This window comes from Mycetomoellerius zeteki, unplaced genomic scaffold, assembly GCF_001594055.1.
Source record: "Mycetomoellerius zeteki isolate Tzet28-1 unplaced genomic scaffold, Tzet1.0 scaffold224, whole genome shotgun sequence".
Taxonomy (NCBI): Eukaryota; Metazoa; Arthropoda; class Insecta; order Hymenoptera; family Formicidae; genus Mycetomoellerius; species Mycetomoellerius zeteki.
Window position 1 is genome coordinate 523,852 of NW_017257199.1, and position 26,057 is coordinate 549,908.

The 26,057-nt window shown below is 32.9% G+C and overlaps 1 protein-coding gene across 3 annotated transcripts in view; it reads left to right on the forward strand.

Annotated features, from left to right (window-relative positions):
• Nucleotides 1–26,057, forward strand: part of LOC108723189 (tachykinin-like peptides receptor 99D) — a 47,869-nt gene that overhangs the window by 14,640 nt on the left and 7,172 nt on the right. For 2 of the 3 annotated variants that reach the window (XM_018448746.1, XM_018448744.1), the window contains exons 2-4: nucleotides 8,440–8,658; nucleotides 12,438–12,588; nucleotides 24,662–24,858. In XM_018448746.1, coding sequence (XP_018304248.1) covers nucleotides 8,440–8,658; nucleotides 12,438–12,588; nucleotides 24,662–24,858 — 567 coding nt within the window. Of the gene's footprint in view, nucleotides 1–8,439; nucleotides 8,659–12,437; nucleotides 12,589–24,661; nucleotides 24,859–25,109; nucleotides 25,235–26,057 lie in introns of those variants that run through there. The other variant, XM_018448747.1, reaches the window with a different exon arrangement.

A 26,057-nucleotide genomic window follows, 5' to 3' on the forward strand; every position in this document is an offset into this window, starting at 1 on the left:
GGTGTTTGCCAATATTAAACAAAAACGAAATGAACACTGTGTAAAGCCCATCACATACATAAAATGACATAACCTGCATAGCATAAGACCACTGGATCAATAAGTATCTTATGTAAATCAATATGACATTTTTATGTGATTTTTATATCGGATGATATTATTGATTCAGTGACCTTATGTTATACTTTCTAGCAAACACCAAGTTACATGTAACGTATCTACATGTTAATTGTAATTTCCCATTCAACAATATAACTGTAATATAACACGTGTTATATTATACATGTAACTTGGTGTTTGCTGAGTTTATGCTTAGGTATATTATTTTATGTAAAGCTTACCCTACAATTGCATAAGCGTAGTTGTAAGTGGTTATATTTGTAAAAATTGACCAATCACAATCGAATAATCTCCTCATATTCGACTGTGGTTGAATTTTTACAACTAGAGGAAGAGAGAGAGGTCACCGATACCGCGACTTTGTGTCTTTAGACAATATTTCTTAAACAAAAGGTAACAATATAACTTCAAAAACATAAATACAAATTAAAAAGTGTCTTCTATCAGATAGTATAAGCAGTTTTTATAATACTGTTTGCAATTTTGCAATAATTAAGTTTTTCGTAAGTTATGCAAAAACGAGCGTCTGACAAAATGGTCTCCAAAACTGACATAGTCAGTAGGCAGTAGTGTAGGCAATAATGCCAACACATTCCTATTCTATAGATAAAGATATATCCTATATTATGTAAAGAAAACTAATTTATGAAACTATAAACATTTAAAATGACATAATATTATATCAATAATAGAATCACTATTATTTAATTACGCAATTTGCAAAAGAACAACGGAACATGCTTTCGGAACATGCTTTTATCGATAAAAGCGCGTTTTTATCTTCGAAATTTTATAATATGCATAACGTAAAGTATAACATGTTAGCAATTAACATTGTTGTAAGTTTGTTCTGAATACGGACCTGTATCTCTTGCTGGAAAGCACTAATAAATAAGTAGCGGTGCAGACGCGAACTGTAACGCGAATTTTAATCAAAATACCGATAGCGCTATCTTACCAACAATTGAGGAGGAGGGGTCGATTAGAATTCCGATGCCGTTCAGGGATCGATTGATCTCAACGGACACGAGAGAATTCAAGACGAAGAGAAATGCCTCGTCTTAAAGAGAATTCCGATTCCAACGTCGATCAGGATGTCAATGTCGGGGGTTGCGAATCAAACGCTACTCGCGCCTGATAAGAACTCGCCGAAGTGAATCCGCGTTCAACTTGTCGAGAGCGTTGCTCGACCAAGTGTCAGTCTTGAAACGAAAGCAAACACCACGAACTACCGTGTCGGGTCGAAGGTAAACGGAGACGCGAGCATCAATTTCCTGAACGTGTATCCGACCGTGGTGGGCGATACCTCTGATCTGAGGTGGACGCTTTTAGCGTCACTACAATCCACTTCCTCTGTATACAATCCACCAGCCATCGGCAGTGCGTTTCCACTGTCGTACCAGTAACTCAAATCAAAAGGCTAATCTGAACGTGAGTTACAAAGCGAGTTACAACGCGAAGCCACAAATGGGAAACAGGAATATTCGCACGCGGATGGATCAACCGTCGATTTAGCCAGAATACCGTTTGCTCGTCAACTCGGTGCCGGGCGTTCTGGGACGCTCCCAGGTCGTCGAATATCAGCGCGGACTACAATTGCGTAAGCTACAATTACCATGTCAACGTCAACACCGATCCGGACGTTAACGCCGCGCCAACCTCGACGTCAACGCTGGCGGCCGACGCCGCCGGATTAAACATCGACTGGCCGATAGTGAATCCGCGTCATCGATCAACGTCCTCCCTTTACCAATAATAATAATCCGACGATGCGAGTGGACGCTATCGTGGTTTCGACGAAGCATCAAATAGCTTCCTAGAGCACCTGACAACGAAGCGTGCATCAGCACGATACCTACTATAATTCCTTTGTGGAGTTCACAGCAAGGTGAGTTACAATGTGAATTACGGCAATTGTAATCAAAGGGTGGAACAGCGGAGCAACGGGATGCCGTCACGCGGCGCCAAAACAGAAGAAAAGATGATATGAGGGTTATGGAAGATAAGAAACAGTTTGGTGGTAAGAAGTTTCGGGGCAGACAACCGCAGAATGCAAAAACTGATAACTTGGCCCGAGCGTTTTCGACAGGTTAATCTGCGTTGGTCAGTTCGGTCGAGATGAACGTTCGTCGCGACGGGTTACAGTAACGAGGGATCCACGTCGGGCATGACGTGACCTGATAAAATATGTATTGCATCGGCGAAGTAGCTGTGAGCAGCCGAGGGATTACGGACCCGCTGTAAAACGTAATTCATGATCGCGCTATAAGAAAACACCGACGAGAATAATGGGTGATTAGTGAAGCGCAAATCTAATAAGCTAAATTCAATGCTGTACATAATGTGGTGGTAATGCAAATCACGCTATATCAATTAAATTCTTGTACTTCAGTCTCGGAACGTTCAACGTAACTGTAACAATATAAAAGAAGATAACGCAAAGGAAAAAAGAAATTTATCTATACGACAATATGTCGTAAAATTCTACCATATAATACGATATTATAGCACAGAGGTGGTTAATCTGCGGCACACACACGCGTGCCACTAGTGCCTAAAGAAGCTCTGTCAAAGAAACATTAAACAAATAAAAAAATGACACAGTAAAATAGCAATCGTACTTTATTAAAATTTATTTTTTACACTTGTGGTCTCTGTATTCGTTTTATTTGTTTTCGTGCTAAAGATATTAGGCTGATATTTCGTTGTTGTATTTTTGTCATATATAATAAAAATTTTGAGTATATTAATAGTTGTTATGTAATTTTTTTAGAGAATTCTACTTAATAACCAATCAAAGAATAAAGATGGAAAATGCTTTAAGCACAAAAATAAACCAAACAAATGCAATCTCTGATTAATATTTTGGTCTACTTCGATTTATAATGATTTACGAATTTAAACCGAACGTAAAACAGAATATAGTAAAAGAAATTTATTGTTTGTTCAACAGAAGAAGTCATTTTAGTTTAATGCAAGAGAAGAAAGTACAGTAAAATTATAGTCTTTTTGGTTAATTTGTAACAGAGTGGCACATAAAAAATATCAAAATCTTTACAATGGCATGCCAGACAAAAAAATTGACCACCTCTGCTGTAGTATATTTGTGTATGCTAAATTGTAATATTAACACGTAGATAGTGATGTGATTTTACACCGCAAAAAGAACAGATAATCTAGTTGAGAATTTATACTCTCCGCTTACAGTCGATTTGCATTTTAAATTATATTTGAAGAGCATTTTTATTCTTACGCTGAAAGAAATTCCTTTAGCAGATTTACGCGTGTCATATCTCAAACGGCGAAGTACAAAAAAGAGAATAAATAGAAAACTATGTTGAGCAGCTTATTTCTAGAATAACGTTGAAACTACAAAATTCATAATAGTATCGTAGAAAAGTACACGGAATCGCATTAATCTCAGTTACTTATTTGCTCATCAAAACTTTCACGTATCTCCTAAGTTTATCTCGAAAAGGGACGCAGGTTAATATTCTTCGTAATTTATTATCGTGATGGTGCAATAAGGGTTCGGAGGACCATGACCCAGAATCTTCGAAAACTTTCAGGTTCTAGCAAAATATAGAATGATGCAATTCATACTATCTTTCTATTCTAAAAAATGATACCTCCGAACCTCTATTAAGCCAGCAGGACCAAATGAATAGAATCAATCCGGACTGATTTAATTTTTTAGTACTCATTTTGTACTAATTTGTACCAGCAATAAAAATTTTGTACTCTATGCTGTTTTGAAAAAAAACGTGGCGCTGCTAGCTTAATATTAAATCAGCAAAACCACATAAAAAAAAGAAACAAAAGTAGTAATGAAAAGAACTGAATTTGTACTAATTTGTACCAGAAAAAAAAAAGTTAATATATCGATCCATTCCATCGATCGAAAAACAATCCCCGATTAAACTTAACCTTATTACGGTCAAGAGTAAAGTATCCTTCGGGATGAGCAGAATCAGTCAATACCTCTACAATCGAGAGAATATAATTTGTAACACCAAAATGTAAAGTTTCAGATTTTGTACCCCGACCGTTCCTTCGGAAACTACGTCCAACGCCTATCAGGCTCAAGACTAAAGTACCCTTCGCGATGAGCAGAATCAGTCGATACCTCTACAATCGAGAGGGTATAATTTGTACTACCAAAATGTAAAGCAGATTTTGCCCCCGCCGTTCCTTCGGAAATTACCTCCAATATTGACTGATTCTGCTCATCGCGAAGGATACTTTACTCTTGAGCCTAATAGGGGTTGAGGATAGTTTCAATAATTGTAGTTAATAAGACAGAATAGGTATCCGAAACAGTAAAAATATAAATTGAACTGGAAAAATAAAAAGTAATAAAAGAAATTATTTTTTTCTACCTGATTATTTTTTTCTACAAGATCCTGTGGATCACAAGATGTGTGAGAGTCTTGAATATATTCTCGGGATCTCCAGAGAACGCCCTCGGGATCGTCCACAGGACGCCGTCGGGCCGATCAATCCTGAGGATTGATGCGCTCATTTAATGTTCCATAGGACGTCCTCAGGACATCCCGAGTCGGAAATAGGAAATCCTGAGAACGTCCTTACTACCTGTCCTGGACGTTCTTGTGCTCTCTCTCTCTCTCTCTCTCTCCAGTGACATTCCCAAACTTAACTTTTAATTAGTTATCGTTATCATTATAAAAAATTGCAACGTCATTACTAAATCAATATTTTGAGAAGTAATGGCAAAAGTAAGGGTAAAAGTAACTTCCCTGCATTTATGTAATTATATTTTATGATGTCTAGCAGTCTACTGAAAAAAAATATATATGTATTTTTATTATAACATATGTAAAAATATCCAATCTGAAAGGTCTAGTCCATATATGTGAAAATCTAATGTGTAATCCTAAGATTAAAACTAGCCGAAGTAAGGAAAGCTACAACGAATTAAAAGTAGTATGAATAAGCGTATATATATAAGTCGGACGCAAAAAGGTCAAGACTTTCCTCAATCCCTACTCTCGAGTAGATGATGACTGCGTCGCCGTACCGGAAAAAGTATGGCTCTGCAAGATAAAAGGTAAAAAACCATTTTACTTGAGACGAATGCGAAGCAGGTTGGTTACTGGTAAAAGCATCGAAAACCGTTTGTACTCTGTTTCGTGCATCCTGACTTTGTGGATAATTCATGAAAAGCAAAAATGTTTTTTAGTCGATTTTCCCTCGACTCAACAGATGAATGGTTTCATCTCATGAGTTTATCTTTGCAAAATCCTGATTCTTAATTTCGTTACGTACACGCATTACAAATTAATGCTTTGTAGATAATCAAAGGAAAAAAACAGCGTTCTGCGACACTACTTTTTTCATCAATTGCAATCACTTCCTTTCGCATTGAAATTCCAACGAGTTTCCCAACTACATCGAATTTAAATTTACGAGTACGCTTGTAAATTTACGAGTACATGCCGAAAACGGGTGGCGTTAAATTAAAATTTTAAAAATAAACAGCACGGAATAAAATCTTAAGTGATAATATAATGTTCTCGTTTCAGGGATTCAAATTGGTTTTGCGTAATAACATGTATTTTGTCTTTAAATTAGAACATTGATATTAGCTTGGAATTAAATCATGAGCTTTAAATGGAAATCCTAGTGGTACTATCAGACAAAGACCGAGCATGAAATTCTCGAGAGTCTAGAATTCGGGATGTGTATTCGTATGCGCATTACGGCCACGTCTTGACGTTCATCTGTGGATTAATATTTGCGTAAGGTGCAAAAAGCACATTGAGAAACGTCAAGGATATTTCCTTGATGTTTAATAACCATGCTATGCTAAAAGCGGAGAGTGAGACGCTACTCCGTTCTACTTCTCTCTCTCGCTCTCTTGTACCTTTGGCGGCAACAACGTTTCTGTGAATTATAATTGCATATATATACCAATCTACCTCGAAACGAGATATGCGTTTGAGGCTGACAATGAGCTACATCTTGTGCAAGACACGTCATTCATATTTTCCAAAATTCAACGAAAATCTCAAACACTTTCGAAAGACAGAATATTATCATTTCCAGAAGTTGATATTTATATTGAAAAGTGTAAAACTAAACACATTTTACAAAAATAAAAATTACGACTATTAGAAGCATGAAACATAATTTAAATCGACAATATTTCATAAAATGATGTTTTATCGCTCTGTCATTTTTCCTGAAAAGAAATATATTTTATTTGAAAGACATTTTTAGACTTTTATACGTATAAGATAGTCCGCATGAAATCGCGAAGGCAAAGGAAGAACAATAGGGATAGGGATAAAAGCGAAGAGAAGAAGTGACATGGTGAGAGAAATGCGATCGAACTGAAGAACGAACTTCGTTCAAAACTTTATCTTTGAGAATAGAATAGAGGAATTGAAACGTCGGATGTATGTTTGGTAGCTCGGAACGAAAAACACTCGACATACTCGGATCCGATCAGGTCTTCACACGAAAGGCTAAAACTATTCGAAGGAACAATAATAATCCGTGCCTGGCTTTTGCGCTTCTACAACAGAAGGAACAAAAAGATGGAATGTGGCCTCGACTCGCCTCACAGTCTATACGAGGGCATTTTATTTTCGATATTACGATCTTTATGACTGTAAACATCGTAAATGCGCTCAAAACGTCATATCAGGCGTAGACGCGTTTGTGTTTGTAATATCCGCCTATTGGAAACATGATCCTTGAATGAATAGCCTGTCGAAGTGGGTCACAGCGAAACAAAAAAAATGTTTCTTTGTCCATTAATTTCACTATCATCTTGTCCTATTCCTCTAAGCAAAACCTTCTAGATTTTCATGTCGCTTATGCAGCCACGACAACTCATAAATGTATTATTCTCTTCATGAGTCGCATTAATGCGCAGTCAAGAGGAAAATTCTGACTAGGATTTTATTTGAAATTACAAAGAGATTCACTTCAGCGTTTTAACGTTTTTTTCCTCTTGAAAATAAAATCGGTTAAAAATTCATCTGACATTTGATATATTGTTATTAAGACCATTAGAGAAACTATGCGATGGCTCGCATAACCATGGATTTAAATCCCCATCATTATCGTCATCATTATCCATCCTTCTCGCATTTCAACCGCTTGCCGTCGAAACACACACCAAATCATCCCGTAAACAAAATTACCGTAAAATTTATGTCGATGTTATATAATATTATATGACACATTAATAAGACGAAATAAGTGTTACACGACTTTATCTTCCGAGACTCCTCAAGAGAACTTTGCAGCCGAATACTATCTCCAAAAGTGCAAAAACGGAACCGTTCGTAATGGCATTTAAAGTTACCATAATTTCACAAGGAGGAGAACTGGGAGGACACGATCCTAATATGCGACCATGAATTGACCTACATCGTCTCGCCAAATAACCTGTTTATTGGATATTAGAAAATGGATTTCGCGCAACTGCTTTCATCGTTTTATTGTCCGAACGACGAACCAACGCGACGTTCCTCCGCACGAACTTCCATCGAATTGCAGGAAGACACGCTCCACCAGCAGTTTCCATCTTCTTCCTCCCAGCACCAATCTTTGCTTGCTTTCAGTAATACAAATTTTACGATTTTATCTATCTTTTTCTCTCTCTCTTTCTTTTATATATATATATATATACACTAGTGCGCTCGCCTTCGGCAGCTCTTAGATCTCCTTCCACCCGGCGCGTAACGATGGTGCATCAGTTGCGCAAACATGATTTCACTATCGCGACCATAACATTATGATATCGTTAGGTCTCTTATTGCATCTCTTTCGCGTCTTTCTCGTTTGAGACATTTTTGCCCGCGCACGCTCTCCGCTCTCGTTTCATCTTGGAGAAAAAAGCTGATGTTGCGTATGCCTGATCTATTACCTCCCACGATGCAGCCTGCCCTTATCATCCGAAGACTTTATGATGAAAAACGTCGTCTGAAATTCCGACGCTGTAGACGCTCCGTAACTCTCAGGGTACAATTCTATTTTGATAAAAATAATAATATATTTCGACATTTTAAATAACATGGATTGTATTGTTGGTTTCATATTCGTAACAAGCTTATTCTTCATGTACAATAACATTTTAAAAAACAAAAGTCTTTTTAAATAAAATATTTTAGATACATCGTATTTTAATTTATCTTTTCGATCAAATTGATTTAATTCATAATTAAAAATACTAATCGTTTTAATTATATAGGCTGTTGCTGTTCTTATGACCAAATTCTTTATTATTGGACTAGAATTATAATTAATTATAATTATAATTTATAATTAAATATGAACTTGTTTTAGGTACATGGCCATCGTGAATCCTTTGAAACCACGTATGGGGAAAAAGGCGACGCTGTGCGTTGCAATCATAATTTGGATCATCGGAGCAATTCTATCTTTACCGATGTTACTTTTCTACACCACGTACACGCAGAACTTCATGAATGGCGAAGTCCGCGTCGTGTGCTACAGCGATTGGCCGAACACAGACGATAATGGACTCAGCTACGATGAATATTTGTAAGCCAAACATTTTAATAATGAATACATATTTGTAAAATTTATTCCTTAAGTATTTCTATATATTTGCATTCGCCTGCTCTTTAACAAAAATTTATTTCCCTAATCTAATCGATATGTTTTTATTATTATTATTATTATTATTATGTAGAGGTAAGCAAGTTTCTTCATTTCAATTTTGATCAAATACTAAACAGTAACGTGTTTAAGATTGTATAAATATCTCGCAAAGATCCATACAATGCGTTCGCGTATACATATAAGTTACTGTAGTTTTAAACACAATTACTATTCGCGTTTTTTATAGCGTACAGTCAAGCGAGTCACGAAAGATAAAAGCGTCACTTTCCGAGGACTCATAAAAGTGTCGTTACCTCATATACACGTATATATCTACGCAATACTATTACACCATTTACAATTTATGACCGTTAAACGATTGCGCCTGCCAGTCATGACCAATTGCAATTAGTTCGTCTCTCACGTACATGAACGTGTGCTTTGCAGTGTATGCCATGCATATTGCACTGTTCTAATGAGTCTCTCATTTTACTATGAAGTGTTTCCAGGTATGCGATAAAAGAGGCGATAAATTGAGCTAATAATACCTTCAATTTGGTGCATCGTAAACGTATCGCGTGTCTTCGAAATACTTACTTCAATCACGCGCGATTAAATCAAGCTTTGATCGGATTGTAATTACAGATGAAAATCTGAATTGTGTTCCACATTTGCGTTCGCTTCGTAAGATCGTCCATTAAGATAAGTCCGTGAAAACGTATTCGCCGAGATAACGTACTCGCTCCGGAGCGAGTGTTGTTTCCTAATTGAAAGATTCAGTATATACCCAGAGCTCGGTGCTATCGTGCATAGTAAAATCAGTACATGTAAAATCACTAAAATCACGCATAGGTGACGTCTGTAATACGATAGCCAGGAGAATTCTAATCCCGATATAAATGCCGTTTCGAACAGTTATTCCCAAAATAACTTACGCTTAATCCAAGTTCACGCGATTCTATCCATCGTTCTATAATCTCTAACAGCTTAAGAATCTCTTCTATTCTGCGATTAGATCATTAGAAGATTCGTACGACACGAAGCTTTGCCATGTTTCGCCACTTGCTGCTTTTTTTTTTATTCAAAGTGTAACAGGAGTATAGTTTCAAAGCACATTTCTTCATCAATTGATCGATATAAAAGCATCTATTAAATTAATTTTTTGAAACTTTATACATATCGATTATAAGCTTGTAATTAGTCGCACGCTTGGTATAACAACAAAGCCATACACATCGGCAAATAATATCGTTTAAAGAAACGAGAAAGAGAATTTATGTTACTACGTGTAAAATTCATTATAAGCCACACCTTACAAAGGTGTGGTTTATAATGCAATTATATACGATAATATTCTATAATTATCATACATTGCTTCAAGCGTGTTAAATTAATGAAGATTAATTGCGGTCGTAAATTCTGAAATTACCAGGATTGCAATAACTATTAATAATAAGAATAAATGAATGAACAAATATTGCATACATAAATAGGAAATATTTATCCGTTTTTACATTTATTCTTTACAAGTTATTGGAAAAAAAATTAATCACAAGAAAAGTAAAAAAGTTAAAAATGAAGAAAAAATTAAAAATACGGATTATTTCGAATTGGTCATCCAAATTTATGCAAGAACAGTCATAACCGTCATGAATTCATGCTAAACGTTTATCGTCTATGACAATTTAATGTTTATCTGCTCTCGAAAGTGCACAATTTTATCAAATGCGATTTCGTATTTGAATCAATCTACATATAATGTTATATAATATAAGATTAGCTTACTTTCCCTTGATATTCTTAAAATTTTTCGAATATATTTGCTTCTTTCGGCGATATGTTTTCAAGCATAATGTAGTCTAATCCTTGTGTAATCCTTAAGCAAATTTGTATAAATATCAGTATCATTGTAGCAAATAATGCCATTCATCGATCGTTTCTCGAATATTCCGATTTGTTACTGGATTTGCTCATTCACCACTGTCAAACGCTGACGATTAAAGCTTTTACGAACCTCCACGGCTTAAATTCGCATAAAGTATTCTAAATTGGAACTACGCGAGTATAACCTGATGAATTTATACATCAGTAGTTTTTATTTGTTCGGAATAAACACCGGTTTTCCAAGCGTAACGTGGAATCGGAAATTTCGATTGTTGTATAATAGCTTGCGACACCTCGTAATCTGATTGCAGCGAACGCGATAATCCATTGATCAATTCATTATCGTTTGTTAATAATCCTAATGCTGAGTGCGTTTCAACGTCCTCATCATGACGAGCTACATGCTCTGTTAGAAAATTAACAGCCGTTGGCATCGCTTTCGGATTGTCATAATTACCATAATTAATGCATGTAGATAGGATTATAGCCGCAAAAATTACGGTGTCGGCCACGTATTCTAGCCACTAGCGAGAAAAACACGAGATTTTTGCTTGATAATTTAGTCACCATGTCTCTTAGCGAATTACCTTTCAATGCGAATTGAAACTAATTGGCTGCGTGATAAATAATTACATTTTCCTCCTTTCTTAAAATACCGTTCGTGCAATATTTTAATCTCTTAAACTTTTAAAATTCCATTTGCACTCTATCTTAAATTCTGACGAAAGTTTGTAACTATGCATGCGTTACGAGTAATCTGTTTAACTGTCCCCTCTCCATAAATTTCACATTGCAAGTCGTTATATCCCACTGCTAAAGGTTAACGACAATTACGTGATTGTCATTAGCCACGTACGTACCTACATGTAAATGATTACACACGAGTTTTCATGTTCGAAACGTGAGTTCGCGGTTTAACTCACCTGTCCAATTACGACTTGATAATGCCATCGATAACTTTGTCAACAAACAACATCAAACATGCACACATTGGTCGGTTCATTAGGTCTAATAATATGTGCACTCGCGTAATATCAGCCACCGTGACTGGTACATCTACAGAATCGGCCATGTATTATTTTCATTCGGCGTTGAATTGGCACATTTAGCATGCATTTTGAAAAAGGTTACGCGCCACGAACTACTTCTGAACAAAAATGTGCCTACGAAATCGCGATATCACGTTATTTTCATTCTCCCTTTGAGCATCACGTACATCATTGCCTCTCGCACCATCTAATGTGAATTTATGTTGCAAGTGCCATACATGAATGTAACACCTGCGACTCCTGAAATACCAGCTTTAGTTAAATTTGATTGTCTAAACCACAAATTAAGTCGAACGTGTAATTGTGATGAATTTTTGTGATGAATTTCATAATAATAAATTTATTAATAAATTAATCGCTTTCAATTATAATAATTCTAAAATCGACGTTTCAACAAAAATCTGCGCGCAGTCTATTTTCGGATTTTCATTTTTAATTTTCGATTTCAAGAGATTGAATGTAATTAAATCTTAAATTCATTTCTATTAAAGAAAAGTGAAATTAACTAGAAAGAAAAATTTTAACTGGAAAAAATAAAATCTTTCTTGTCTGTTTAAATCTTTTAAAACTGTTAAAGCACAGAGGTGTTTTAATTCTTGATGTCAACTTAATAATGAAGTCCTGAACACTCTCTATAGAACAGAAAGATTTAGTTTCCTTAAAGAATCTTAGACGAAAGTGCGCGATTCCTGAAACACTTCGTAAAATAGATGATGCTCGATATTACGTTAAGTAAACTTGCTTTTATGATTATGAGTAGATGATATGAATTTAATTGACTTTCAGGTACAACGTCGTCTTCATGATATTGACATACTTTTTACCAATCGGATCCATGACGTTTACCTATGCCAGGGTAGGTCTGGAATTGTGGGGCTCGCAAAGCATCGGAGAGGCCACAGCCAGACAGCTCGAAAACATTCGGAGCAAACGGAGGGTATGTATAAAATGAATTAATATACGCGCATAGTTCAGACATTGAAATTGCTTTCGTTCCACAATCGAAAGGTGATTTAAAACAGGAAAGTGCGTACGCGACATGAAAGTGCTTATGCGATTACGCGACTAATTGTAAGTTCTTCTCTCTCCCTCTCATTTTGGTTTTTTTTTTCATCTCAACAGTATATTGGATCAAAAAGAGAATAAAATCGTTGCTTTTAAATACTTCGTGAACGAAGAGACGAATGTTAATAAATTTCAAACTCATGTTGGAAATTGTTACACGCTTCTTATATTCGATGGCGTTTAAGTATAATTAAAGTACAGTGTCGTGTTAGTACTTTTAACGTATTTACACGAAGTGATACAACTGAGTAATCTCGCGCACGTTCTTTATCTTACTCTCTCACCCGGTTAAAACCGATATACGAACTGTTTCAATTAATTAAGTTTAGATGGAACTTTAGATAATTTCTATTCACGTTCTAGTCTTTTGTTCGTTGCGCATGCCGAGACAGGAATAAATATCGCATAGTTCCGTTTCGCTTCCCTTACAGGATGCTAAATAAATCATAAATACTTCATATTTACAAAAGGAATTCTGTAATTATTATAATAATATTGATTCTTATATCTGATTATCTCGTCAATCAATGCAATATCAATGCGATATCCGTTGAATATCCATTAAAAACAGTGTACGCGTTTATTGGCACATTGCACAGCAAGAAACTACCGATAGCGATCGTATAATATATTTCATAGTTGTTTCGTTCTATCACAGTTATTCATGTTTCACCAAAATCTCCGATCTTTTATTTCCTTTATATTGTATACATATATAGAAAGAAAAATTTTGCTAAAATATCTAAAAATTTAACTTAGATACAGATCTGAAAACAATTTTGTTGAACCATCAAAGTAATTACGTAGGAAACTTAGACATGATCAATACTGCAAAAAATATTTATATTTTAGCAACCGACTTGAACGTTTTATATATATAATTATTTTGATAGCCTAACAAAATTATTTTCAAATCTCTCGAGGTAAATTTTGAAATAAATAAAACAGTTTATATAAATAAAACATTAAAAATAAAACTTCAATAAAACCGTTCTTTGTGTATTAATGCAATTATTATTACAGAGTATTATAAATTATCTTTGTTTTCGGAGAAGAGACATATAGCATCCACGATCTACGAGAATTAGGAAGGTTGCATGTTGATAATTATGGCAAATGATGTAAACTCATACGATCGATTGCAAATGTGAACAATACTACATAATCGACTAATACATGTACATCAAATTCAGAAATCCAGGGAATACGCATGTGAACGGCATTAAGATTCACATGAAACGATAATATTCAGCAGCCTGATGATATTGACTTTATCCAACTCTCGTAAACTCGGCTTATCGGCTCCGTTTTAGTAGCTGCGGGGAGTCCAATGATTTTCTTCCCTTATAAATAACATTAGCGATTCTCCAATAATATCCGTGTAGCAACGAGAACCGCGTTACACGCAAAAAATCCGAAATACGTCTTTGTCTTTTCTTATCTTAATGGCATTATGGTAATTTTTACTACCTGTATGATGAATGAATGCGCAGGCTTTCACAGATCGCAAAGACCTTTCATAGCTAAAAGCAAGTACCTACTTACCGCGCTGATAGAAAAATTGTACAATAGATATACAGAATGTTCAAATAAGATGCACAATTTTTTGGATGTAGACTGATTATAACAGTAGAAATTTCGTTCTAATAGTAATTAAAGGACAATAATAGTCAATTTCAAGCATTATACATTTTTCGCAAACATCTACAAGCGTTTTAAAAAGTTGTATCTGAATTTTTTTCTCTTCCTTTCGTTCAATTTTCTTCACTGCGTGCTAAATGAAAAAAATGTGATTACGACACGACGATGCTTCATTCGATGATATGAAGGCGTTCGCTGAAAAACGCCTTCCCAATTAGTCTTAAACGCAATGTGCAATCACTATTTGCGAGCTTAACGACGAAACAAAGATCACAAGTGTACGTGAGATATTCCGAGTCATTATCCTGCTACCACGAATATCTCAGAGAAGGCAGCTCGAATCTAAAGTCCGGTCATAATTCGTAATTAGACGAGTCCCGGTCTGCATCTTCACGGACTTTCATTTCCGACACTTATTGTTAGACTTTAACTCTCCCAACTTTTGGTCAATAAAGTTTGAGGAGAAAGTCTCTCTCTCTCTCTCTCTCTTTCTCTTTCTCTCATCTATCCTCTGCAGACAGTAACACGCTGGAGTGCTTAGTTGATTTTTGGTCGCAAAAAGAGAGAAAAAGAGAAAAAAGGAAGAGAAGCGGCCCCCGGGAGACGATCCTTTTGTTTCAAAGAAAAATATATGTGTATTTTAACATGTTAGTGATACATGCACCGGATATCGATTGCTTACAAAAGCGTTTATTGCCTACAATCGTTTGTGATCCGCGTTCCGAACGCAGTGAAAAACGATTTTAGGTATAAGTTTCTACCTTTCAGTCAACACTGCTGCCTCTTTTATTCTTGCGAATATTGCAACTGCAACTTTTTAAATGAGATACGATAAATTATATGAAATAGTAATAAATGTAACAAATATTTTTTTCAATATTTAAATTTTGCACGGTAATGTGTGTGTGTGTGTGTGTGTGTGTGCGCGCGCGCGATTTAACCGCACATAATTAATGCTGAGATACTATCTAATCGAGTAGAGTGATTGCGGAGAAGAGAATAAATGGAATGTGATTATCGGATATAAAAATGGTCGTCCTAAATGGACGTATAATGAATTCGGAACGAAGCGATCGATAGGAGTGCAAGAAGAATAATTGCATATTTTCTCGGATATTTATACTATAGAAGAGACTGAATTCTTTTAATTCGTCTCTGCTAATTACGCACAGCTATGTGTATAAATTACAAATGCGTGATATATGTATTCCTAATGTATTTCTCGTTGAAATCTTCTTAATAGAAACGTGCACAATTTAAAAACATTTGATGCTGATTCGAAAAATTATTAAATTATAATTATTGATCAATTATCAAACTGAAATTTATATAGTTATACTCTTTTTTATCTTTACTCTTCAAAGAAATGTTTAGCATTGGAAATTATGTTGGCATACTGACTTTCCTGAAATTTACGTGGACGTTTATTACAAAGACATAATTGTAGTAATTAATCATCGTAACAAACTTGCCTTTTAAATATTCAATGACATTAAAATATAATAAAAATAATAAAATTACAAAATTCAGTAAAAAAGAAAAAGAAACAATTCAACCTACCGTTTGAATTTTAATTGCTCAACGTTTTACCTTTTTCAAAATTAGATTTCTACCTTTAAAGAAATCCAATTTTGTATTAAAAATTACTCATTTTGAGTATTAAAAGCACTAAACAACAGTGCTTTTATAACTCAAAATAAATAATTAATCACTACTTTTTAATATTAAGTTTTTTTAAGCGTTGCTTTTAGTTTCTGATTTAGATTCTGATATTCTAAGTTTTGTTTGCTCATGTAGGAATAAAATAATAACTTAATTCTATTGATAGTTTAAAAGCATTACTATAATATAAAATTTATATTTGAAAGCATTATTATATGAAATAATCTCCAAATATAGCGAGCAAGAATTTCATGTCACAATGCATAGTTTGATCAAAATGTTAAATACATAATCGTAAAACACTCCTCAATACTCTGTTTCAAACAGTCTATAAAATCTCATCACTATATAATTCTTCCGTTAATCAATGAAAGAAAAAGATAACGCATCTACATTTAATTAAAAGATACGCGGAAGATTGTAACGGTATATTAATAGAATCTAGTTAAGCGGGCCTCCTCGGTATGTCCGAGTGGGAATGCATTGGATTTCGATTAGATGACAAAAGACGTCCGCTCCATCCGTCACGTCGCATACGTATCAACGCAATGTTCCGACTGCCAACATATACGCGTGTATTACGGGTTCTCACGTTCACTACAGAGCTTATCCGTGTACAAATGCAAGTTTTAGTCTACAATACATTGGACAAACGGCCCGTACCTGTAGGCAGACTGCCGCAGCAGAATTTTGCATAGCACATAACGCATAGTGCAGTTAGGAGAATCAACCACTCAGAATCCTTCCTTTCCTTCCATTTTATGGAAAAGAGGAATTTTAATTGGCTGATTTTTTATGCACTATGTATTATGCGTTCTACAAAAATCTGTGTTGCGACTTTTACTGACATTGCAATTACCGCCATGAAAATTGAAAGTGTTATAGCTTCAGTTGACGCGCACATAATTCCCATTATCTATGCCATTCTGCAACGAAATATCCTCAATATCTTTCCTTTTTGTATCTTCAGAAAGTTTTTCGTTAGGTTTCGTTAAAATTTGTTCAAAAGTAGAGAATACTTTGCTCAGTACTACGGTTTACAAATTACACAAACGCCCTTCGCATTAGATTTACATACGAATGGAGCAAAGCCAAAGCCGTCAAATGCAAACCTTCAGTTCATTATACGGTTGTTATATTTTCCTCGCGTTTCTCAGTAACTATAGATGCGCTTTTGAAAATTTAAAAAGCTATTTATGGTGCGAAATTTTAAATGCACGCGAAGTGCGGTGCGCGTGAAACATAAACCCCTAGAGGTAAAGTTCTTAAACTCCTCAGAGTGTCGCTCTTGAACTTAAAGCGTAAATACATTTAGAATACATTTACGTACACCTGCAACTCTTGCAATAACCTTTGCAAAGTTATATTTTATTTCATGTATTTTATATAAGTGGTTAATTTAATCCTAATTGTTATATGAATTTTGTCTAAAAAATACATTAAATAAATTTTTTGTCTAAAAAATATATTAAATGAAATGCTCAAAATAAAGTCTTATGTCTTATATAAGACAAAACCGTTTAATAGTTATATTTTCATTAAATCAGTTAAAGATACTTAATTGAATATAAGAAGCTAAAGATTACTCTCATGAAACCTGACGTCATTAAAATATTGCACGAATATGTTGCAAAATATTTCGCGATATTGTATACACGATGAGATAATTGGAGCTTGCAGTACTATAAATGTGTTGTTTTAATGGTACAAAGTCAAAACGGTGAATATAGGTAAGCTACAAAAAATTAAAACATAAAACTGCTTTATTTATTAAAAAAAAATAAAATTAGTAGTATTTGCTATTATTCTCTATTAAATAAATGATTGGAATATACCATTTGATAATAGAATATTTTTGGATTCTGTGTATCAGTATAATATTTAATCTTGAAAAAACGCTGATTTTAAATTTTATTTTTAAAAAATATCTAAGAAGAAAAAAAAGATAAAGTAACGTAGATTTTTCTACAATTTTTTCTTACTGTCTTCCATATTTCTAAACAATTGATTTTCATTTTTATTTTACATAAATATCTTGCTTTTCCTGTATTTTCATTATTCATGAGAAAGGAATATTGTAACGAAATTTAAATAAAAATTTTATATTCTCTTTTCTCTAAATTAAATATCATAGAGAATTTTTTGCTTGTTATAATTTTATTCTATTTATTTTCTTTTTTCTTATTTTTAATAAGTTGAGTAATAAAAATCTAATAAAAAGTTAAATTCTATAATCTACTTAGTACAACATTTTATGATAAAAAATTAACTAAATAAAATATGTATATCTTCATTATGTTCGTGCTTGTCTTCCTTGAAAATCTTACCAATTTCTATATAAAATATTCAATAATGCTTATACAATTTTAAGATTAAATATTTGCAATAAAATTTGCTCCATTCTAAAGATATAATAGATGTAATTTTTATGAAATCTTTATAAGATGTTTACTTATTTATATTCTTTTCACTCTTAATCTTCATATACATTTATATTTTATATATAATATATCTTATATAATTTCCACGCCGATTTATTATCTTAATAAAATAACATTACATTACTCACCGATACGATACATACGCTCGCAGCGAAGGAGTTGTGGTTACAATGGAATTAGGTTGAACTGTGAAGTAGAAATAGGTACATGTAAATTACAGCAATGACTAGAATAATATTGAATAGAATAAATATTATCCGCGCATATAAAATGATTATAAACGATTCCTTTTATAATTAACAAGTTAAATAAGAGATAATAATTTACTTACCCTACGGTTGCTCTGTAGTCGCCGGATGCCTTCCAGGCCACTTCCTTCTCTCAGCTGATTCGTCCGTGCTTCTGTAATATGATATTTGTGAAAACGTGATTAATCTCGCATATTAGTAATCAAAATAATAAAATAATTGTACTTTGCGTGGCACTCGGCGTAATCGTACGCGAGAGAGAGAGAGAGAGAGAGAGAGAGAGAGAGAGAGAGAGAGACACACATTTTATTGTACGAATTAGAGATCCTCTGATAAATGCCTGGACGTGTGACAAGCACACTGACAAAAGAATTTAATAATAGTTACCAAATATTTAGTAAAATAATGTTAATTAAATGTTTGTTTTATATAATAAAAAATAATTTTAGTTATTTAAATATTTAATTATTATTAAATGATTATCGTATAATATTTAATATTTATAAGGAATTAAATTGTATTATATGTATAATATTAATTAAATTATTTTTTTTTATTACTTAATTAATTTTAGACTTAATTAATTAATATTAATATTTACATTAATATTAACATTTATTTTACTAAACATTTGATAGCTATTACCAAACTTTTTTTTCAGTGCAATTTTGATTGATCTACAGTTTTTAATAACTCTTGAGAAAGAGATAGAACTTAAGAAAAAGATAGAACAGAAAGAAAATAAAATAGTAAATGTACGTTCTTTTTCGCTGATTTTGCTAAAACTAGAGACCTGCACATAAAATGCAGCTCGTGTCCAAACTCTTATTAGAGGATCTTTAATACAGGATAATATGCACCTTCCGATCTGAATCTCGCTAATCGCTGCATGAATGATAATACGATTCGTACGGCGGCAGCCTTGCGTATCAAAATGAATACCAAACTATCATTCAAACCCCATTCTCCATGACGGTAACATTTAACTTATTCTGAGAAGTAATTATACATTAAATATTCTGTTTTTTTCACTTTAAATTAGTTATTCGTACATGATTGATATAACGCGATTTCTCATTATTTTAATAATTCAATCCAGCGAGTCTGTATATTAACTTATTCCGCGCTACCGCAAAATGGTAAATTATATCTAAATATTTAAAACGCAATACAAGATTTAAACATCGGTAAATATTGCGATGAATTATTATATTAACAATAAATTATAATTCCTATTGTCTGTCGTTCTAAGTCTCATATTTCAAATAAAATATAAACCGCTGAAATATTTGCTTCGCGATAATCGTTTCGATACATTCATAAGGATTTAATTACGCATTAATAAGGGCTTACTGCAATAATCATAAAATAAGCGTCGTCTAATACTTTTCATGACCACATTTCGCACACTAAAAAAAATATTGTACCAACAGCATTATTTTAAGTGGAAATAATCTTGTTAATGTAATGAAAGAAATAAAATTTTATTAAAACATGATGTATTTGCTTGATGAAATGAAAGAAATAAAATTTTATTAAAACATGAATATGATGTATTTGCTTTATTAATGTTATTGAATTAACAAAATTATTTTTAATTAAAATAATACAGTTGATGTGACACCTTTTTTTATCGGTTCGAATTTCACTGTGCGAATGATAGTGACGACCTTATGCGTAAATACAGCGCGACATCGCGCGTAAGCAAACTTATTATTGCGCATTGTCTCGAAACATTTAATGTTGTATAAAATAAAATCACGTCAAATGTCTATTCTTCGCATTCCGATAAATAAAATCGTTTACCTTTACAAAAAATTTTACCGGAATGATTAATTACTTATTAAACACTATGCTTTTAATATTAAAATTAGTAATTAAAAGAGCAACCAAAATTATACTGTAAAAATCCTTTTTTAAGCGCCTAAAATATGTTCTGTGAAATCGAAAAAATGCTCTAAAGAAAGGAATATAAGTATTTAAAAATTATTTTTTATCGCACAAATTTTTAAATTATTAATTAAGTTTTTTTACTTATAATAACAAAGTAAAATGAGAAAACAAAGAAAGAACAAGGTTTTCTGATTTATAAGGAGTCTTAGTCAGGTTGATTTATCAAAAGTAAAATGAATTTGATAAAATTTGTTTACATTTTTAAAAAGTTTAATTAGTCTTATGGGGCATTAAAATTAGACAAATACATATTATTTATTATAGTGACTTTAGAGAGAGAGAGTCTTTGTATGAGATGTTGTATGATGTGTGTATGACACAGAAATATAGAAGATTGAACGTAAAAGCGCGAAATCTTTTTCTCCTTGTGATTTCTCTGACATCACTGCGCACCAATGCATCGCGGCCTGAGGGAATCATTTATCTAATCAATTCCTTTTTCAAAAATATAAAATATGTTGTAGCATATTTCTGATTGAGAAAAATTTATCTTAGAAATTCTATTTATTATTAGATCAGAAAAAAACTAATCATAAACTTAAATTAGAAAACGATGTGAAATATACAATAAAAATAGATAAAATATGTAAATATTGTGCATGTGTGGGCGAAATATGCAAAAATATGCTCTTATGTGTGAAATATGAAAAATATGCTGTAACATATAGAACTCAAAATGCATAATTTTTTATGAAACAAATTTGTATTTAGTTTATTTCTTTATTAGTCAAATAAAAAAAGATGCCCTATACATATTTTGGTTGCTCTAGTAATTAATAATGGAATAAGCTCAGAACAAGTAATTAATCACTATCTTTCAGTATTATATAGGATTTTTGTGAAGGTAAATAACGATTAATTTCGACTGAAAGAACGCTTCGGAATAAATGAATAATGTATAAATTTTATTGACGAAAGAATTTTCTTCAACTTAATAATATATAAATATGTTAATATATATTGCTAAGTTGAAGAAAATACGTATATTATACAATGTTAAGTTGTATTATATATTGCTAAGTTGAAGAAAATACGTATATTACGTATATACGTATATTATACATATATTATACTATAAATACCTACATGTATTACTAATAGCAAATTTAAATTACACGCGAATTATTTAACTGTTTCTTTTAATGAGAATTCGAATGGTATATAATTGTTCTACTTAAATATAATAGATTGATAAAAAGATTATTTTTGAAAAATAAAGTTTATTTTTATTTTACCATTTCGTGCTTTAAGAGGTTCTGTTATAATCCAAGTCAAATTTTTCCCATAATTAATTGCTCTCTTCTCAAATCTCCTCAAAAAATGTTATACGATTAAAAAACTATTAACATACATACATACACATATTATACATTTTTCTTAAAAATTGATTTTTGAAATAAAATATTTAAGATAAATTTTCTCTGAATTCTTTAATTGAGTCGTGACTGTAAATACGATGTAACGAACATCGAATTAACTACCAAGATCTATTTATTAAATTGTATCATATTTCAGTGCTTTCCGCTAAGTTTACTCTCAACCGAAATACGATTATAAATAGGAATCTTAATGCTGCGCACGCAGCATCTTAATGCTTTACCAAAAGCGAGAACGACAAGAATCCAATTTTGTGTCGTACCTTTGAACGTACAATGATAAAACAATGGTATTTAATTAATTTGTCGTTGAGAAAATAAAGGAGATGTATAATATCCGAAATATTTTCAATACTTGGCTTGGTAATATAAACAATAAGTAATGCCTTTTTCATGGTAGCTACGTCGTTGTAACAATCTCGCAGAAGGAAAATTTCTGAGATCGTGTCAAATACGCTGGTGTATGAATACGCGCTATTACAAACCCCTGAGAACAATAGAGAAACTAACAGTGAAGCTGAGAGTGAAGTCTGACATTTCGAAGAAGAAAGGAGATGTCGGATAATGTGACCAGTCGTCGGGACGCCAACACGCGCTGAGACGAACTATTTCTCTTGGCCTTAATTATACTTACCCAGCAGCAGCGACAGCAGAATCATTCTCTTTCCGAATAAAAAAATCGGCTAAGACGTTCGCGTGGGCCGAATTGTATAAGATCAAATCTCTCATTCCTCCTGTTATTTCAGAACATCAATGACGAGAGAGCAATTCTCTTAATTCCTTACGGAAGAATCGGCACTGATAGCGATGAAATATGCCACCCACTAATTCCCTTCCGGCATTTGGATTTTCCGGATGATCGATCTGATTCTTTCCTTAAAATAAAAGTAATTAAATATAGATTAGTCATTTCTTAATTTCAACATGTCTTTTTCGATTCAATTTCATTTTAAGACGAAAGATTTTGTGCAATTTTATATTACATATGTCGTAAATAAAATTCTATATACAATATATAACGCAAAAAAATCTTTATTTTTAAATCCATTTATGTATTCATATATGTATAAATGGAGTAAAGAAATGTATACTTTTGCGGATTTAAGAAAGATAGTATGGAAGAAAAGAAAGAGGAAAAATAAGTTATACAAAGACAGGGCTACTCAAAATTCATTGCTGCGAATAAAACGATGGTGCGATTATTGTGGATTCTTCGAGGAAGAAAGAAAAATGCAAATTCTTATCCGACTTCGTAGAGAACGTAGTATAGAAGCAATAAAAATGTGCTCTGGATGTATAGTATCTCAAAGCTTTACAAAGCTTTACACTTGCCAAAGGTCAGGCATAAATATTCGAAGGAAATATCATGGTCCGCTGTACTAAATTTTTCGAAGTGCTTATACTGAAATCCTAAAATTATATTTTTGAATACGAATTGATGAGCGATATTCATTGTTGTAAATTACAATCGAATTAGCCGCCAGATCCATACGTAGTGCAAATCACGTACCTACACCCACAGAGAAAATGTAAATCTACTTTTTAATTATCTAAAGAAGATAATAAGGTACAGTTCGTAATTATCTCAAGAAATCCAATTTAAGTTATTTCTCAAATAGCTGTTCTCTATAAGCTGTCCTCAACTGATTACGAGAACTATACCTGTGCGAAGTTGAGTAGATCGTTAATTTCAACGGAAAGGAGAATTCTTCTCTTCGAACGGACAAAAGTGTAGTATAACGCGAAAGAGAAGATAAGACAAAATTGAATCTCGCGATAATGACAAAAATGACGGAGAAATCGATATGTTACAAGCACTTTGTTATCGTGGCTTTAAGCACCTGTAGAATTCTTTGCAGAACATGCAAATTCAAAGAAGTATTCATTACAGTTTTCCGATCGAAACTGCCGAAGTAGAAACTGCATATAGAAACAATCGTTATAGCTTTATTTATCATAATTAATCACATTATTTCGATACGTTTCACAGAATATTATTATAAATACAGGAAACCTCCCTTGATATTCGCGGGAATCTTCATTCGCAACGCGCGTTGCGTGTGTAAACCGAATCTAACAGGTGTTTTCATTAAAATCATCGGTAATTTGGCAGCATAAAATCATACGTTACATATTCGTATATAAATACATTTATATAATACATTTATAATATAAAATAATGATGATTATTTATACATATTAAAATGAGCAGAATATAATCTCCCGAATTTAATTAAATATGAAACATATGTAAGCTGATTATTCTCTTATTATATTGTCCAAGTATAATTTAATTTAAAACAGTAATGTATTGTTTCTCTAATTATTTAACATGACTTTTATAGGAAAATCTTGATGTAAACGTATGAAAGAGAATTTAAGTTTATTTATTTAAAATATACTTTTGTGATTGCTTCGTTATGAAATATAAATAATATATTATAACTTTTTTGTTAAAAAAAATTTGTAAGGTACTGAAAATAGCTTCGCTGTTTTTATCTTTATCGGAAAAGTCTAACTTTATGTGAATTAATCATGGAGAAACTAATTTCTTTTATATCTTAACCGATAAGTAGTAATACTAGGCCGGTTCTAACCAGATATAATTTTTCTTTATATTTCAGGTCGTAAAAATGATGATAGTCGTAGTAGTAATATTCGCAGTGTGCTGGCTTCCGTTTCATATGTACTTCATAGTTACGTCCTACCTGCCAGAGATTACAAATGAACCGTACATCCAGGAGGTCTTTCTGGGCATATATTGGCTGGCGATGTCCAATAGCATGTACAACCCCATAATTTATTGTTGGATGAATACTAGGTAAGATTTTTGCTTCTCTACTTGAACGTGAAAACAACTGCTTTTTGCTTTGTTATTTGCAATGTTTTTCAAAACGTATAGCAATTTTAATATATTGTAATAGAAGTTTAATTTTCTCGCAATATATGTTAGTATTGTAATATATCGGAGAGATTATTTCTTGAGAGTCCTTGTGCAGATTCTACCAACTTTGTGAGATAAGCAAATACATAGATACAGTATCGACGAATCCTCTCGTCATTTGTTAACAGAGTTCGCGAAAGTTTCCCTCTTCAACATCTTGGATACCGCGCAGTGCTTCGCTTCGTAAGTTTGCCCATCGCGATAAGCAAGGACTAACTTAAATTATTCTATGTTAATTAGTCTACACAAATTAAACACGAGTCTTCGCTACAAAATATCACTCTTAAAGTACAGATCCTCGACAAGAATTTGAGCTTCTATTATAAATATCGTTTATATATCTTATATTTTGTTAAAATGTCACGTATAAATTCTATTAATTTTTAAATTGTATTTGTTAACTTTCTTAACCTATTTTAATAACTTTTGATATTAAGATAAAATATATATATATAATCAAAGGCAGATGTATTTACATATTTGTAAAGTTATAGAGATATGTAAAAATAGTTTGGTCATTTATTCTTACAATAGTGTAGCTTTATCTTATAAGGTTCTTAATTAAAACCCGATTACCGGTGATTCATTTCACCATTTCTACCTCGTCGAGAGTGTTTGACGAACTGTCGAGAGTTAATCCAATATAGCATATAAAAGATAAGCTTATCCGACTTTAGAGATACTCGGAGGAAGGGTGAAGAAACGCTCGAAGTTATTATAGAAACAGGAAGTAACGTCGTTGCCATTAATGCGTTTACACAAATGATCAATTTGAATGCTGAATATCCATGATAATGAAAATGTGGTCGACTAAACCGAGATTCTGATATATGCAAAATAAACGATTTATGTCGTTATGGAACTTGCACCTCAGGGATATATTTTTAAACACATGCCAGCTCAGTGAATGTCGCTGACCGATCTATGTCCATTGAGAAAAGCCGCGCGAATCTTCGGAGAGCAATTGAAATAATTTCTCTTTGCTCGTAAATGAGAATGGGAATGTGTCGAGGGTCGATCGAACTGTGTGTGTGTGTGTGTGTGTGTGTGTGTGTGTGTGTGTGTGTGTGTGTGTG